Source organism: Porites lutea, chromosome 5 (assembly GCF_958299795.1).
Source record: "Porites lutea chromosome 5, jaPorLute2.1, whole genome shotgun sequence".
NCBI lineage: Eukaryota > Metazoa > Cnidaria > Anthozoa > Scleractinia > Poritidae > Porites > Porites lutea.
The window spans coordinates 27,172,594-27,190,044 of NC_133205.1; the positions used below are offsets into that span (position 1 = coordinate 27,172,594).

Below are 17,451 nucleotides of genomic sequence, written 5' to 3' on the forward strand. Positions count from 1 at the left end.
AATTTAAGTTTTTTTAGTTGTCTTTAAGCTGTCTTTTGTCGTTTCTAATGATAATTTGTAGGCATAATGTATAATTCAGTCAACAATCAGAACAATCTTTCGCAGAGGAGATACGCAAGGTTGATTTCTGTCTCGTTCGATCATTGCTAAATTATTTAGACTAAAAAGTTGTTCTCCGAAAATGAAGTTGGTCTTTCTAAACGATACGTTCACTCGTACAATTGATGCGAACAATCCTTTTTGTGTCTTTGTCTTTTGTCTTCTTTTTAAGGTTTCCCCGGTTTTATCTTCATTTAAAAATAAAACCAATAAAAGCCCAGCAACTATAGACAACATGCAAACTGAGTGGTCTTACTGGGTCTGATCCCTATCGATATATTGTTAAAAGTGAAATTTGTCATTCAATTACTAGTGCAAAAACTTGAGGTGTATAAGCTAGAAAAAAGAAACATCTATGAGAGAAAATGACATAGGATGTTTTAATTACGCCATGAAGCGTGGACTTAGATGTCGTCCATTAACAAATTCAAGTTCTTAATATAATGCAGTTTCAAAGCAATAACATCTGGCTAGGGGAGCCTGTATACAATCAAAGCTTTACTGTGGAATAAAAAGCAAGATTTCATATTTGTTCACGTTGTCGGGTAATGTTTGATTCTGAAACACACTTACGGGACTGAATTTGTAATTTTCCACTTGCTAGCGCACCGGAAGTTTATTACTACCCGGCGAAGGTTGTAGAAAAGGTGCGCATTACAAATTGCTAAATACAGTGCTGTAAATAGCAGACGTATTGGACGACTTGTATATAGCCAGGTGGTATTGAAATATACAGGAGACAAAATATCAACAGCAAACTGAACTACATCCGCCACTTTTCACAAGTTTGTAATTTTAAAGACGGCAAAAATTAATTCTAGACAGTAATACTCATATGAATATACCATGGGAAGTAAACCTGAGTACAGCTTGTTCGAAATGCCTCATACTTTTATCGCGTCGGGTTCTGACTGCTCACATTTCGTTACATGCCAAACTTTCACCGGATGAGAAACAAACTTATTAGTGATTTAAATGGGCCATCAGACCAGCGACCAAGGAAGTCAGATTAAACCTGTCAGAGAGTCAGCTTGAAGAGAAGCTAACTGTTTTTGTAAGCAATATATAGCGATTCGGATCAAGCCCCCGCTGGACCTGTGGCGAGAAGGTAAAGTTTGTTTACCAGAAATCTGCAGTTATTTATTTCATGTGATGTGAATTTGTCATCTATGTAGTACTGTGTTGTACTGAGTCAGATCCGTTCAGTAAAAAGCGAACTATTTAAGGGAACATTTTTAAATAGAATCCCTTATTTATGGAATAACAAACCCGAGAAGGAATGAAGACCCAAGTGTGTCATGTTTCAAAAGACGTTGCAGAGAGTTCAATAAAAAAAAAAAAAAAGATTAGGATTTGATTCTAATAGCCCAATATGTTACTTGGTCGCATAGCGGTCATATTCATTATAGTGTTTTTTTAATCATAATTAACAATTTATATCATGGTTATACACTTCTTACGATTCCTTTTTTCTTTCTTTTCATACATGATTACTTATTTTTAAATTGAGTGGACAAGCTCGTACGGTTCTTCTGTTACCTACTACTGTAGTCTTTCCCTGTCGCTCTCTTCGCACGGTGTCCGATTATATGTTTGCAGTAAAAATGGATTATATTAAATGGAATTCTTTTACAAAGCTTCCAATTTTCAGGACATTTAAAATATACTGAAAAACAGAACTGACAGAAGGCAGCTACACACACTCACTAAAATAATTAGTTGAGTTCTTGTGATTTTAAACGACAGATCCTTGCTAGTAAACAGGAAGATTTTATTCATGACACTTTGTGACAATGGAGCAAATCATTAAACGCAAATGCAATGAAATGTTACACAATCATTATAGCAATTCACAGTCATGATTACCCTGAAAGAAGTATTGCCACGTCCACTTGAATCCAAATTTTTTTTAAACCGCATACTTTTGTGGACGAATCGACCTTTTGTCCACACGAAACCGGTGAATCCGCTCACCGAAACCGCATCTTTTTGAAACCGTTCTCCAGAGTTCCATTCTCTCCAAAGTGGTTTAAGGTCCCGTCCACCCGAATCCAGATAACAAAATATGCAGTTTCAAAAAATGTCCGGATTTTTGCGGACGACCTGCCTCGATCAGTAGCCTGAATTTCATCCGATTACTTCGAGTCGTCATTACTCCCTCAGTAACGTCTGAATCGACGGGCCGTTCATGCCATCCAGTGACGTCTCTACTCCTTGACCTTTGCTTTAATTCATGCAAAAAGTAAAACACGATTTGCAAGTGGCAAACCTTGGGGACCGAGAAATATCGTTTGGAAATGTCTGCATGACACAGAACTGCTTTATTTTTTCGATTGTAATTCATGTTTAATGTTCCAACTATCAACTGCATACAGTACAACTCTGAACCGGTTGTACTAAATTCTATAATCAAACTCGGTCGCAATCACGCAAATGAAACAAACACACACATGGAACACTTAGTTCAAAAACACAATGAATTGCTTTAATTAACGAAGAAAAAAAACAAGGAGACAAGAAAGAAAAGCTAACAGAATCATTACACTAGACGGTAAAAATAGCAAGAAGGTCGAATTATAACATTGATCTCAGAAAACTTCGCGTAACCAAAATCACCGGCCGCCCATGTACTTCCCATGTAATAAGTTCACTTGTGTAAAGCTAACAACCATTAATCTTTCCAAGTTTCCACATTTTCATCTTGATTGCGAGTGTTAAAACTAATGAAAGCGCAGCACCTAGACACTGAATACATTCACCTGCTAAATACACGGGAAGTTGTAATTACGCCGTTGAGGCGTAGAGCGAGACGGCCCCCTGCGCAGACGTTCCTTTAGCTCGTCTTGCACGCGATCGGCTCCCCCAACGGTGAAGGAACGCCTGACGGAACTCTAAGAAGGCCTGCGTAGGATGCTTAGAGCAAGATGATCACACATGCAGAAGCTCTAAATGCAATATCAAAGTAGATAATTATATCTTGTTGAGAAGCCTGACACTATAAAGTCAGTAATATCATGGAACATATTACAAATTCATATTCATTTAATCATGAGTTATTGGGCAAAAAGGTGTGACTTTTTTTAAAGATTTATTTTAAAAAGGTAAGCTAGAGCCAAACAAATCAAATTACGTAGTTCTCTAAAATCCGAAAATTTTAATGTAAAAACCGTCCAGGCTCGATTCCCGCCGCTCTCACAGATCGGCGCACTTGTTCCCCTGTTCCTCTCTTTCGGGGAAGGAGCGCGGGCTCATTTCCTGAACAGCGGCTAGTAATTTTGCCTAAATTGCATCCCGGAATCTACTGTTTCTTATTTGGAGTTTGACGTCTTTCATGTGAATTACGACGGTGAAAAACAAGAAAATAAAACGCCGGTCCCGCTGGATCACTACTAGCTCGTTTCCGCTTAATTCGATGTTTCTCGCCCGCCCTAAATTATGACAGTAGAGTCAAACTCAATCAATTAATACTTAAGATTCAACGACAGAATCGAAAGTTAATGCTTCGCAAGACCAAAAATTTCGATCATGGGAAAGTAACCTCATTTGTTCTCGTCCAAATCCCAGAATCGTCACCAATTACAACTGGCGGATCTCTTTCAAAAAAAGTCAACGTCGATCTCAGACGGCTTTACTTTTACACGACTTAGACATTGATCCCATTGCATTTTCTTTTCAGTTTGCTACTTGCTATAGTGTACAGGAAGTTTTAGTTACCCGACGAAGCGTGGAGAAAGCGACAAATTCAATTAATATACTGTTTTGAAGTTTGATGGAGGACTTGTATAAACATGTATAGCTAAGGTCCGGTAGATGTTCTAAAGAAAACTGAACCACACCCAGCACTTTTCACAAATCTTTAACTTTTAAAAGCAATAAAAATCAATTCCAAATTGTAATGTTGATAAGAACAGATATTATTCTGGAAGCAAATCAAGCTTTTCGGGTAGCGGCGGTTGGCGCTTTGATTGCTCAGTTCCGCATTACACGTCAGATGTTTACCGGATGCGAAACAGGTTTTTCCTGTTCACGGCAACGTAATCAAACTTCAAGTGATTTGAGGGAACCATTATATATCTAGCAGCGACCACGGAAATCGGACAACTCCTGCCAGACGCTGCATAAAAGCTACTCAGAATTTTGCCAGTCAAGGTTAGTACATCTGTTGTGAGAAGGTAAATTTTGTTTTTCAGCAAATAGTTTAGTCATTTATTTTAACAGGTTATGTCAAATTGTAATTTTTTAATGGAGTCATACGGATAGTAGTGCTGAGTCAAATCACCATTCACTTAGGAACAACTGTCCTGTCCAACTGTACTGTCAGTGCATGCAGTTCTTTTTTTCCAGATGAATCTCTTTGCTCGAGTTAGGTCGTTTGGATTTCCTTTTAAAAGCTCCAATCTGAAGATAAGATCCTAAAACACGTTAATTTGGAGAAACCTCGTCAAATCCTGTGTTCCTTGTATTCAACAAAGCTTCACAACGGCTACTAATTTCCAATTGAGTATCGACAATCCTTCATGACACGAACATCGTCTAAAAGGAGTTAACATATGATGAATTAGACTCCGTTTCCTTTTAACATAATATGACCATCACAACTACCTTTTTGTTGTCTTCTTATTGGGCTTCAACCGGGATTTTTGCTTCAGTTTATTAAAGCGCTGTACCCCGCAGTCAAAGGCGCAAATTTAAGTCATTCTCTTAATTCAATTCTTTACTCACACTATATAAGATATAAGATATAACTATATAAGATAATTGTACGTAGTAGGAAAATAAAGTAGCTGACAAAATAATAATTAACTAAAAGACATTAAGTTCATTTGTGCACGGTGTCCAATGTAGCAAGGGCTTTCTTGTTGGACACCGTCATGTTGAAATAATTGGCAGCAGTAAAGAGAGGAATAAAATCTCAAATAATATCAGTGATAGAACATATAAGCAAGGTAAGATTTGGTTGGTTAGAAGACAGGACTTCCATTCTTTCTTAAACTTATGATATGGCAGACACTTGAGACCAGGCGGTACAGTCTCCCAGATTTTTGGAGCGGAGAATTTAAAGGAAGTCTTGCCTAAGTTGGTGGATACTCTTGGCGTAAAATAGTTCAGATTACTGACAAATCTTGTATTATGATTGTGTATACGCGATGCTGGAGTCGGGACATCAAGGAAAATATCTGGAATGCTATCAGTCTCATTTCTCATTCTATGTATAAAGCAACATATTTTTAATTTGTATATATTATCTAATTTAACGATGGTTAGGAGTTTGAAATAGGGAGCAGCACTCTCTCTAGGATGTACGAAGAAGATGGTGCGGAGACATCTATTATGCTTAATACGAAGACAATCTAATCTGGTTTTGCTGGCACAGCCCCAAGCAAGAATACCGTAACTCAAATAGGGATATATTAAAGCATACTAAATTTGTTTCAGTATATTCAGATCTATGTAATATCTTAGTTTTGAAAGGATTCCTAAATTTTTAGCTAATTTATTATTTACATGTTGTATCTGTGGTTGCCAATTGAGATGTTTATCTATATAAACTCCCAAGTACTTTATGTAATCTTTCTGTTCAATACCAGTGATATTTATCTTTGGGTGGCACCTAGATGATGAGACTAACATGTAATTGGTCTTTGCAGTGTTAATAGATAACTTATTTAGAGCACAGTAGTTATAAATTTGTTTAAGCTCTTGATTCATTACGGATTCAAGCTGTTTTAAGTTGTCGCTAGAGTAAAATAAATTGGTGCCATCAGCAAAGCTCCGCACTGAAAGTTTGTCGACACAGTTTGGTAAGTCGTTCACATAGAGCAAAAATGTAAGAGGACCTAGAGTCGAGCCTTGGGGTATACCACAGGTAATATTTTCATAGCTAGATTTAGTAGAGTCAATTTTAACATATTGTCTTCGATTGTGCAAATAACTTTCAAACCAATTACGTGGTGTACCCCGAATTCCATACAGAAATAGTTTAGAGAGCAGTATTTTGTGATTTACTGTGTCAAATGCCTTTGATAGGTCGAGAAATAAACCACATGTTATTTGACCTTTGTCAGTAGCTAGCTTCAGATTGTCAGTAATTTCAAGAATAGCTTGTTCAGTGGAATATCCTTTCCTAAATCCAAACTGATATTTGTACAAGATTTGATGTTTATCTATGAACGAATATAACTGATTATAGACTAGACGCTCGAGCACTTTACTAAAAGGTGAGAGAGTTGCTATGGGCCGATAGTTGCTAGGGTCTGTAGCATCACCACCCTTATACACTGGGGAAATTTGTGAGACTTTTAAAATATCAGGAACAGTTCCAGTTTCAATAGATTGGTTATAGATATATGTTAAAGGTATTGACAATTGCTGGGCAGCTATTTTAATTAATTTATTAGGAATATCTAAGGATGACTTATGACCATTTAAACCTTTAACATACTTGGGTTTCAATAACACTGGACATAACAAAGCTAGCTACTGGAGTCGATCTTATGAATTGGGTCGGACTTCCATCACAATTTTCAATTTCCGTTGATCGATAAAGAAAACTTGTTCAAATCACTATGAGCCAACTATGCACTAACAAATGCTGGCTCAGATTTCAGAGCATTTCCTCAGAAAAAGTGACTTGTATCCATACCACACAATTTCACTTCAAATATTTGTTATGCATCTGAAACAAGAGATTGAAGTCGCTACTGTTTTACACGGCTTTCTTTCTCTCTCTGAGCACAGGTAGCCCAAGCTCGAAATAAAAGCATCGGCATTGTTGCGTAACATTCAAAATATAAGGATTTGTATGGGAAAAAAACTATCGTTTCTGTCACCTACGAAAATGAAAGGATTTCAATAAAAAACAGTTTACCTTACTTAAAATGTGTGTTACGTCTCTCCTGTGTGGTCCACGGGCCGATTTATGGCCGTTTTATGCTTTTTTGGAGAAAAAACTGTTTACATCAAAGCCAATAAAACGGCCATAATTCGGCCCGTGGACCACACAGGAGAGACGTAACACACATTTTAAGTACGGTAAGCTGTTTTTTATTGAAATCCTTTCATCTTCGAAGGTTACAGAAAAGATAGTTTTTTTTTCCCATACAAATCCTTATATTTTGAATGTTACGCAACAATGCCGATGCTCATATTTCGAGCTTGGGCTACCTGTGCTCTCTGATACTAAATGTAAACAGGATGCCTCTGTTCTTGACAGAGATACTTTGAATGACAACTAAAAGATGACACTGAACCCTTTTATAAATCTATCTGCTGTGCCAGACTGAGCAAAAACCATGATTTTAGTCCCATCACTGAGAAATTCCATGTTAGTACAATTTCTTTTATACAGCTCGATGCAAACATAACATGAAGTGTACTGAGAGAAATGAAATGCTCCTAGTAAGTTTCAGCTTGCTTACGGGGAAACATTCCAGTCGACTCATTCTCCATAGTAGATTTGTCGAAATTGGCGGGTACGCAAAGTCAACCGAAGACAGTAGTTTTCCATTGCCGACCCATTTCCCCCATTCAAGCTAACCACATTACGGAATCGCGCTTGTGGAAACGCGCCGCTAGTAAATACAAATTTTTGTCAATCATATGTCTCCTATTATTTGTAGGTGGAAATTGGCGAAACATTGTTATTGTTTTCGAGACAAATAGAAGAACAAAAGATATAGAAGGATCAAGTCATCCGGTCTTAAAGCGTATTGCGTGACTTTAATCAGTTGCAGCACTTTCTCATAGCCTCCCCCGCAGACATTCTTAGGCGTGCGTCACGCGTTCCTTCCCCACGAACATGAAAGGAATGTTGTTCTCGGTTGAGCAGGCGTTTCTGGCGAGGGACGAAATACGAGCTCCCCTAAAAAGGCCTGCGTGGGAGGCTATTAAGGACCGTGATAAGAACAAAGCGAAAAGCCGCAGTATCATGAAACTAAGACAAAATGAACTAAGAAACTAAACAAAGTATTAAGTCTATTAAATATAGAGGGCGACAGACTAAAGGTGACAATAAAGTAACTACAGAAACTGTAGAAAAAAAGAGAGAGAACTTTAGTAACTGTAGTCTTAACAAAGACAAAAAAAAACGGGCGACCACATGCTCTCTCTATATAATAATAATAATAATAATAATAATAATAATAATAATAATAATAATAATAAAAATTATAATAATAATGATGATGGTTTATTAAAATACAGATGGTGGCATAAAAACTATGAATTACAATGTGCTTACATAAGTTACAACTAAAAATAAAATTACATTTGTTTCAGAGGGACTGGGATTACAGGCTATTTATAAGTTATTTACAATTCAGATATAGATAAAGGACAATACTAGAGATAACTAGACTCGTAATATTAGTTAATTTTCGCCATTGCTGGGAAAAAACTAGAACCGAAGCGTTCTGTTAAAACGAGAGCAAATACGTCAATACCAGGAACCACATTATATTTTTAACTTAATCATCATAACTCTGATAACAAAATTCTCTAATCTGAACGATTGGCTTTCAATTATAATTAGAAATAAGAGAAAAGGGATGCAAATTACAAGAGCAGGAAAAGAAAAATCATGTTAATAACGAGGCTAATTTATTATTGTTTTTTATGCTGAAGTAATACAACATCACAGCTCACAGCTCAACACGATGAGTCGCTTGCAAGGTTAGTGATCCTAACTTACTTTAGTTTTTTGCTTGGAAATTTTTTTAACACGATTTTTGTTCACTGTTCGATTAAGTATGATCTATTTACGGAACCAAGAGGTTGTATTGAAACTTATGAATGGCGCCCATTTCCAGCAATCGAAACTGGCAATGCAAATTTGTGGCTTCTTGATTTTTCATAATTTTCTTAAGTTTGATTGAGCAAACGTTCGAGATCGCCCACGTTGGATTACCAAATTGCGCAGACACCTCCCGGCTACTCCATAACGACTAAGTTGCTCCCCAAAGTAAATAAGTAAGTTGTTTCCTTCTCAGTCAAATCAATCCAATTTACTAACAGGATTGCTCTTTTCTCTCCAGCAAGTAAACGCTTACAACAGCTCACGCCAACGTCCCCCAGGAACGACGGGTTTGACTTCGCCGACAACGTCGATGGTCCTTCATCGACGAAATTGGAATCTTTCAGTCAAGGCTTGTTTAATGACAAAGAAGTCGTAAGAATTCGGGATGCTGCCATAGCAACGAAGTTTATCCAAGGAATGGTTTTAGGAACGCTGAATCCAAAACAATATGGCGGCTTTATGGTACAAGATGCTGCCTATTGCTTTGCTTCTGTTGAAGCGGTCGACAATGCTGCCAAGGAGATGCAACATCAAGGAATGCTTGAATTTTCATCGCTTTACCAGGAACAATCAAAGCTTCTCAAGGAGTACAATGAAGACTTCGTTAAGACCTGGCATCTTAAGAATGCCGAAAGCATAGTAATGGGTCGTGCAGCTGATAAGTACGTGAAATATGAGGATGATGTAAGCCGTCAACGTCCTAAGTTCCTAGCCATTGCTATGTTACCATGTATCATGCTTTGGCCTTGGATTGCCAATCAGCTCATCAGTCAGGTTAAAGAGAATAATCCGTACTACTTTTGGTTTGAAGAAAACAAGATCGAAGAAGGTGACCTGAAGACATTTGTCGATTCCCATTTTAGTCCTGAGGAAAAGGAGGAGGCTCTTGATATCTTCCGCGATGGAATGATTAACGAGTTAAATTTCTTTCGAGATGCATGTAACGAAAGTTTGGTTCACTGTCCCTCTGATCTTCCACCATGTGAACCAAATTTGCCTTCTTGTCTTCTTTTATGAATTAACAGCGTTTATTGGACAATAAACTGAGGAAACAATAATGTGAACTCCTGACGCTTCATTATTCAATTATATATATATTAGGAATACGCATTAACCTGCTGTAAACGCGTATAGATAAGCTGAGTAATAAGGACTTTAAGGAAAGAAAGTGAAAGAAGGCTTCCTTAAATTGTAAGTGTAATATAAGCAACAGATAAGAATTTGTATCAGAAAAACTGATAAGACTCAGAATACATAGTTTTAAATGGGTAAATTTCCTTAATGAAATATAAATAATGTTTGTGCCGTTTCAGTGAGATTTTAAGCGTTTCAGTCATCTGGTCAAATTATTATGCGTAGGACAGAACATGGTATGACTTAACTAATTGGAAACAAAATTAAAACAGTTTCACAGGGAGTTAGTTTTCCAAACTCAGTACGTGTACCTAAATGGCTTCGAGCCTTGAGGAGTTATGAAGAGAGAATCAAGCGTTTTAGTTTGTTAAGACTGAATTTCAACCGAGACAAGTTCAAATTTCCTTGTTTTGCTGTCTTAGTTTACTTGTCAGGTATTTGTCACTTTTAACTAATAATTCATAGTTCTCGAAAAATAAAGTTGGACTTCCCATATAACTAGTTATAGTTGACACTACAGCTGCCCCCGTCCTGTATATTATCGGTCAATAGTATTCTTGCTCGTTGTGTAGCTCTTTGAAATATACCAATTCACAATGAAGATCACGTATTCTATACAATAGGTGAGATAAATACACTATGTTGCCCAGTATCCGGACACTTCAGTTTAACATTGCAATAACTTTCCTTTGTTGATCGCAAGAGCTCTGAAATTTGGCCCAGAGAAAATCTATTTAGTCCTTAATATGACAAAAGACAGTTTAACTTTTTTGCCTCTGGTTCCATCGCGAAATTAATATTTTTGCAGAGCTCCTATGTTGCCCAGTATCCGGACAGCTGGCCCAGTATCCGGACACAACAATAACAACGTAATTGTACATAAATTTCGACAGCCAAACGACTTATAAGCTTCTCTTGCACTTGCTAAGTTGTCTCGCAATCGATTCCAAAAATATAACCTAGCATCGTGAAATAAAACATAACAAATGACTGGGGTATGGTGGGGAACGCGAGCGGTTGTTTAATAGCATAATTCTTACTTCCTTGTCTAGGAACTTTTTCACTGATTTAAGGAAGGCATCCGTGGACATGCCGAAGCCGCGGTTTGCTAGCTCAATTACCCAATCTGCAAACGAATTTTTTTTCTTCATTTTTTATTTAAAAAAAAAAAGCTTGGCGAAGGGACTTCAATGCGACGGTCAAAGGTCACTCTCCTATTTAGTCTGACCTGCAGTGTTGATTTCTTCATGCTCAGTCCCCACAATAAGCCTGCTTTTCTAGCACTAATACCTCCTTCTTTCACATCTCTCAATCCCTTTGTGACATTTTTCAGACCGTTGCAACCCCATTCTAGAAGTCACAACTGGGGAAAGTATGAGAATTCCAGGTTCAACTCCGACGCTTTCGGTTATATATAGAAAATGCAGTCACGCGAAACAAGAGGCGCACACGAAATCAAGTCGCCTCGGAATGAGTGAAAAAAATTTCCGTACGGAGTTGAGTAGAATTCCATTTTACGACTATATCATATATCCTAAGCTTTAATTATAGTTAGAGATATGAAATAAATCTTATCCGGATAATGTACACGGCTAATTCATCGATTCTGTACAGCAAAGAAAAAACTGTCCGGATACTGGGCACCTGACATCAATTTTTAGTGAATGTTTCTGGGCTCCGCTATTCCAAACAAATCGAATTTCAAGAAGAATTAATAAACTTTCTGAGAACCTGACTTCTTTAAGTATCTTCACGTTAAATATAAAACCGTTTCTTTGAAAATATGACATATTACCAACCCTTTTGTGAGCAGCACTAATTTTACTGCGCACAGAGAATACAGAGAAACTCTCGTAAAATATTCACTGCTCATTACGCATTCAGAAATGCCTCTTTGAATTTGACACAAGTTACGGGAACGACTAACGGATTCATTTTTCAAATAATCAATTCATTAATAGAATCTTGGGGGGTACGCTTGACTTGGTTTGACTGTAATTAGAAGTTGAATTTTTCGCTATTTCTCTTTCACTTTTTACATTCAGTTCATTTTATTTGCCGGAAAGGAAGCCTTAGAAATTAAAAGGACGTTCGGTCAGTGTAAGACGCAGACTGAGGACTGCTGACTGCAGACTGCGGACCAGGTATAAAATGCAGACTGCAGACTGAGAGTAAAATGCAGGCTAGGGGTAAAATGCAGAATTAAGATCGACTGCAGACTTTTTAAACATTTGTGCTCCTTCTTCTCCACATAGGTGACTAATAGCCTCAGAGCAGGCGTTTTATTGTATTAAATCATTTTTTGACTTGCCCCAACTCTCGGTCAGTCGAAAGTCCAAATCGATTGCACAGCAAAATACGCCTGCTTTGCAGGCTAGGTGAATTAGCTAGCTGGTATCAGTTACACACCTCACTTCCTTCTCGAAGTACATTGCACATTCGCCAGAAGTTTCACAGGAATGTCCGAACAGCTTACGTCCGCCTACCTTGATTTGCAATACTTTCAAAGAACCAAAAAATAGTAGTTAACTGGTATTTGGCCAAATGATGTACAAACGCTTAAATTGCACTGAAATTTCACAGAAAGAAGTGACTACTTTTGTTGGGAGAGCGCCGGTCTGCCGAGCGGGAGGTCGCGGGTTCAAACCCCGGCCGGACCAACGCTCAGGGTCTTTAAATATAACTGAGAAGAAAGTGCTGCCTTTGTAATGACATCTGCAAATGGTTAGACTTTCTAGTCTTCTCGGATAAGGACGAAAAACCGTAGGTTCCGTCAAACAGCACTTTCACTGATTTGTTCTTGTGGGACGTAAAAGAAACTACATCACTATTCGAAAAGAGTAGGTGTCGTAGACCCCGGTGGTGTGGCCAACCTTTAGAGGTTGTGGGATTGGGCAGGGATGGCACCTTGTATGGGACCTATGAGTCCCGTTCGTGCACATTCCCTCTGGGCAGGCCTGTGCTGGTAAATAAATAAATAAATAAATAGACTTATAGTATCTGTTTATTCTAATCCTTATTCATACAATTTCTTATACTTGCAAGCCTTCTCTCACTGTCCCAATTAAAATTTCGCCTAGGCGTATGCCCAGCAGATCAATGCATACGAGTATATCTCATCTCTAATTGAATAATGGGGCATTAGGAATTCACACTGTTGTGTCATTACTTTGTAGTACCACTACGTATATGAATTAAAAATCGACGGGGTAGTCAAATAAGCTTTTCTAAACAAGCATCTCGAAAAAAATTTAACTCGTTAATCATTCCATCGCGGAAGATAGTAAGAGCCTTCTTCTTTTCCTTAGGGCCGAAATGAGAATCAACAAACTTCTCCAGGTGACCTTTATGATTTGGCTCGGTCTCGTTTTCTTTAAACCAGCCTTTGTAGTACGGATTCGACTTGGCAACAAAATCAATGAACTGATTGGCAATCCACGGCCAAAGCATGTGGCACGGTAGCATGGCAATGGCTAGGAACTTGGGATAATCACGGCTTACTCTGCCCTCATATTCTACGTAGGTCTTTGCTGCAGGACCCATAACTATGCTTTTGGTATTCTGGAGATGCCAGGTCGTAACAAATTCTTTATTGTATTCCTTCAAACTCATCGACTGTGACTGGTAGATCTCTGAAAATTCAAACATTTCTTGTTCTTCCATCTTCCTAGCAGCCTTGTCAAACGCTTTCACAGCATCAAAGCAGTAGGCAGCATCTTGCACCATATAGCCTCCATAATAATTTGGATTCAGAGTTCCCGAAACCATCCCTTTGATAAACTCCGTCTTTATAGCAGCATCTCGAATCTTCACAATTTCTTCATTATTAAACAAGTCTTGGCTGAAAGAAGGACCATCAACCACGTCTTTCCTGAGGGCCGTGGTCATGTGTTGTCGTAGGTGTTTGCTTGCTAGAAAGGAAAAAGCAATTAGCTTGCATTGATTTAATAGGTTAATTTGAATGAGAGAGGACCAAATTATTTACGCTGGGGAGCAACTCAGTTGTCGTTTTGGAGTCAGTAAAGTGGCGTCTTCGCATCTCGGTCAGGTCATCGAATTTGCGCAACTTCCAACATCAGCTAAAACAAATGTAAAAAAAAAATGTGTGCGAAGTCTGCTGAATAAGTAGTTTCAGTCTCAATAATCCGCAATAATGTGGACTGTAAAACCTTTCTTTATGTTATCGTAAACGACTATTGTTATGTCTCAGTTTTAATTTCGCGTTTTTAAAAAACTAAAAAGGTCTTAGCGCTGCACTATGGGGCCCGACTTGGTAGGTTTACAAACGATTGTGATAAATCGATGACATCAGATCAGTGAGATCAAAAAGACCTCGTTGAACAATCCATAGGTCACAAATATACATTGTAGGTTATCGGCGTAGATTGATTAGTCTTATGGCTCATAAGCAAGCCATACATTATGTAATCGAATGTTAATAAATAAAAATAGAAACAGAAGTCGGGGAAAGGGAAGATCCGAGTCAACAAGATAGAAACCTTTATTTCAATAGAGTGACTCTTCAGTTTTTTTTAAGTCTCAAAAACTGCTACCATAGAGGCCTTATATAATAAACTAAAATGGAATGGAAATAATAATGATCATTATGTACAAATAAATATAGCTATAAAATGTCATATAAGCAGATGTCACAGATGTAAGTTATTACTTGAGAATCGGTGGCGCTAAAATACATAACCGTGTCATCAGCGTACATCAATATTTGACATTGAGTTAAGACCTTTGAGAGATCGTTTGTAAACAAAACAAACAACAAGGGACCTAAAATTGAACCTTGTCGCTTTGCCAATGCTAACAACTTGCTTGCGATCAGATAAATAGCTTTGGAAATAATCCAGTTCAGTGTTCCTAAGTCCATACGATTCTAGCTTGTTTATCAAGAGATCGTGATCAACAGAACCAATTGCTTTGCGCAAGTGAATAAACACAGCGCCAGTATAAGTAAACTTTAATCCATACCCCGTCGAATGAAATCAGAAATTAAAGGCAACGGCAGCAAATTCAGAGGAGTGATTTGACCTAAATCCACGCGCTGAAAAGGACTAAGTAAAAAACTATTTAAGCACGACAGCACTAACCTTGCATGCGACTCATCGCGTTCAGTTGTGAACTGTGCTGCTGTATATAGCTTCAAGATAAAAAAAAAAATACATAATCTGGTTATTAAATGTAATTTGCGTTTGTTTGGGATTTCAGTTTTAGTCTGTTTGGTGGTTTGATTAGTATAAGATATAGTTTCTGGGTGTGAATGTGTATCTCATTTTTTTTTTATTTCTATGCATACGTATACCCTGTGCCCTTTTTCTTGCCTCAGAGCCACTGAAAGGTCATTTCAATTTTGGCATCGCCCAAAGAGGCAACCACTGTGTATGCTCTTAAAAACGGTGATCAAACAGTCTGAAAGCCTGGGGTTGAATTCCTAAAGCCTCCTTCTACAGTGGGGGCGGTGACGATAATGCAGACGTCTTCTAACATGAGAATACCATTTGTTTATATTAAATCGAACATTGGCCGGGACGCGAAGCATCAATTTGTAGTAAAATTGACCAACCATTTTCCCTGCTCTCTTAGGCTTAGGCCATGTCTACAATATACAGGTGTCATCAGACGAACGCCGCTAAAATGCAAGCTATAGCCGTTCGGCCGTCATCAAACGAGTGAGAATTCCATCTGAATGATTCTAACAGTGTTGATACGAAAGATACACTTAAAATCCTAGGAGTGGTCTTAGGCAGTAAATTAACATTTAAAGCGCACATAAAGGAACAGCTGAATATGGCCTGCGCAAAGGCTTCGGCCTTGCCGAGAATACGTAAGTTCATTTCTAAGGACGTATTAGTACGTCTCTACAGGGCTTATGTTCTTTCTCATGCACCTAGAGTACTGTAGTCCGCTTTTGCTTGAAGTAGTTAATACCGAGACTACCAAATAGAGACGACTAACTATTTTCAAGAGCCATAATATGGCTCTCGCTATTTTATATTAAGAACTATGTTAGGCTATTCAAAGTCTGTGTCATACGACTACCTCCTCAAAATACGAGGTGTACGCGTAAAGTTCTAAGACCTGCACGGTTTAAAGACTTTGTTATGTGACGAAGGACTGTGAGCCCTAACTGATAAATTAGCGTACCACCCACCCCACCCCCCACCTTACCGCTATTTTAGTGGAGACTTGGCCTCTTTCATTAGGAATTCCATACCACACCTGTAGTGTCACAAGGGTTGCTAAATAAATGTACTGTTTTATTTTTTACAAAGGCAAAGGACTTTAGGTACTAAGTGATAAAAAAGACGCTTAAAGACGCTTAAAGACGTTTAGGGCTGCCGTTTTTGCATTAATTCTCCAAGAGTTCCTTTTTTCTGAGGAAAATGCTCTGAAATCAGCCGGGAGTTTAGCAAATAGTAGCTCATAGTGCTTTGAACAAGTTTCAGTTATCGAACAGAGAGTATGTGTTAATGAAATAAATTTGCTCCTTTGCGGGGTACAACGCTTTCATAAACCGAAGGAAAAATCCGGGCTGAAATAAAATAAGACAACGAAAAGGTAGGTGTGATTGTCCTCATATTATGTTAGAAGGAAACGGAGCTGAATTCATGTTCTGATTTCTTTTGGACGATGTTCGTATCATGAAGGATCGTCGATATTCAATTGAAAATCATAAGGTGAAGCTTTGTTCAATACAAGAAACACAGCATTTGACGAGGTTTTTCCAAATTAACGTGTTTTACGATCTTATCTTTAGATTGAAGCTTTTAAAAGGAAATACAAACGACCTTACTCGCGAGTAAAGAGATTCATCTAGATATAAAAAAAAAAAAACTGGAGATGCACTGACAGCAAGGAAAATTGTTCGTATGTGAATGGTGATTTGACCGTAACTCTTTCATTTAAATAACAATTTGACGTAACATGTTAAAATAAATTACTAGTTATTTGCTGAAAAACAAAATTTACCTTCTTGCAACAGATGTACGAACCTTCACTCGCAAAATTCTGCGTAGCTTTTATACAGCGTCTGGTAGGAGTTGTCCGATTTCCTTGATCGCTGCTAGATATATAACGGTTCCCTCAAATCACTTGAAATTTGATGACGTTGCCTTGAACAGGAAAAAACTGTTTCGCGGAACTGAACAGCTGATCAAAGCGTCACCCGCCTAAATTTAATGCCTTTCCCTGAAAGCTTGATTTGCTTCCAAAAAGTTCTGTTTTTATCAGCATTACAGTTTGGAATTGAATTGAATTTTCCTACCTTTCAAAGTTAAAGATTTGTGAAAAGTGGTGGGAGTGGTTCAGTTTTTTTTCAGTGTAGAACATCTACATCTACATGTACATCTCATCTGCTATATATTAATAAACAAGTCCTCCATCATATTTTCAAAAAAGTATATTAGGGCCCTGTT

General features: G+C 37.9%; 2 protein-coding genes across 3 annotated transcripts; one reads left to right on the top strand and one right to left on the bottom strand.

The window, feature by feature from the left end:
* The first annotated feature begins 4,182 nt into the window (after positions 1 to 4,182).
* LOC140938834 (uncharacterized) lies at positions 4,183 to 10,512 on the top strand. The gene is made up of 3 exons (XM_073388362.1): positions 4,183 to 4,248; positions 8,722 to 8,769; positions 9,132 to 10,512. The coding sequence occupies exons 2-3, from the start codon at positions 8,754 to 8,756 to the stop codon at positions 9,908 to 9,910; spliced, it is 795 nt and encodes a 264-aa protein (XP_073244463.1). The 5' UTR covers positions 4,183 to 4,248; positions 8,722 to 8,753; the 3' UTR covers positions 9,911 to 10,512.
* A 2,714-nt stretch (positions 10,513 to 13,226) lies between these two features.
* On the bottom strand, positions 13,227 to 17,142 carry LOC140938890 (uncharacterized). 2 transcript variants are annotated; one of them, XM_073388417.1, is made up of 2 exons: positions 17,006 to 17,142; positions 13,227 to 13,938 (listed from the first exon to the last, which is right to left on the bottom strand). In XM_073388417.1, the coding sequence occupies exon 2, from the start codon at positions 13,913 to 13,915 to the stop codon at positions 13,241 to 13,243; it is 675 nt and encodes a 224-aa protein (XP_073244518.1). In that variant the 5' UTR covers positions 13,916 to 13,938; positions 17,006 to 17,142; the 3' UTR covers positions 13,227 to 13,240. The 2 variants fall into 2 exon arrangements, with proteins under 2 accessions (XP_073244518.1, XP_073244517.1); XM_073388416.1 differs by lacking the exon at positions 17,006 to 17,142 and adding an exon at positions 15,127 to 15,194.
* Between the last annotated feature and the right edge of the window lie 309 nt (positions 17,143 to 17,451).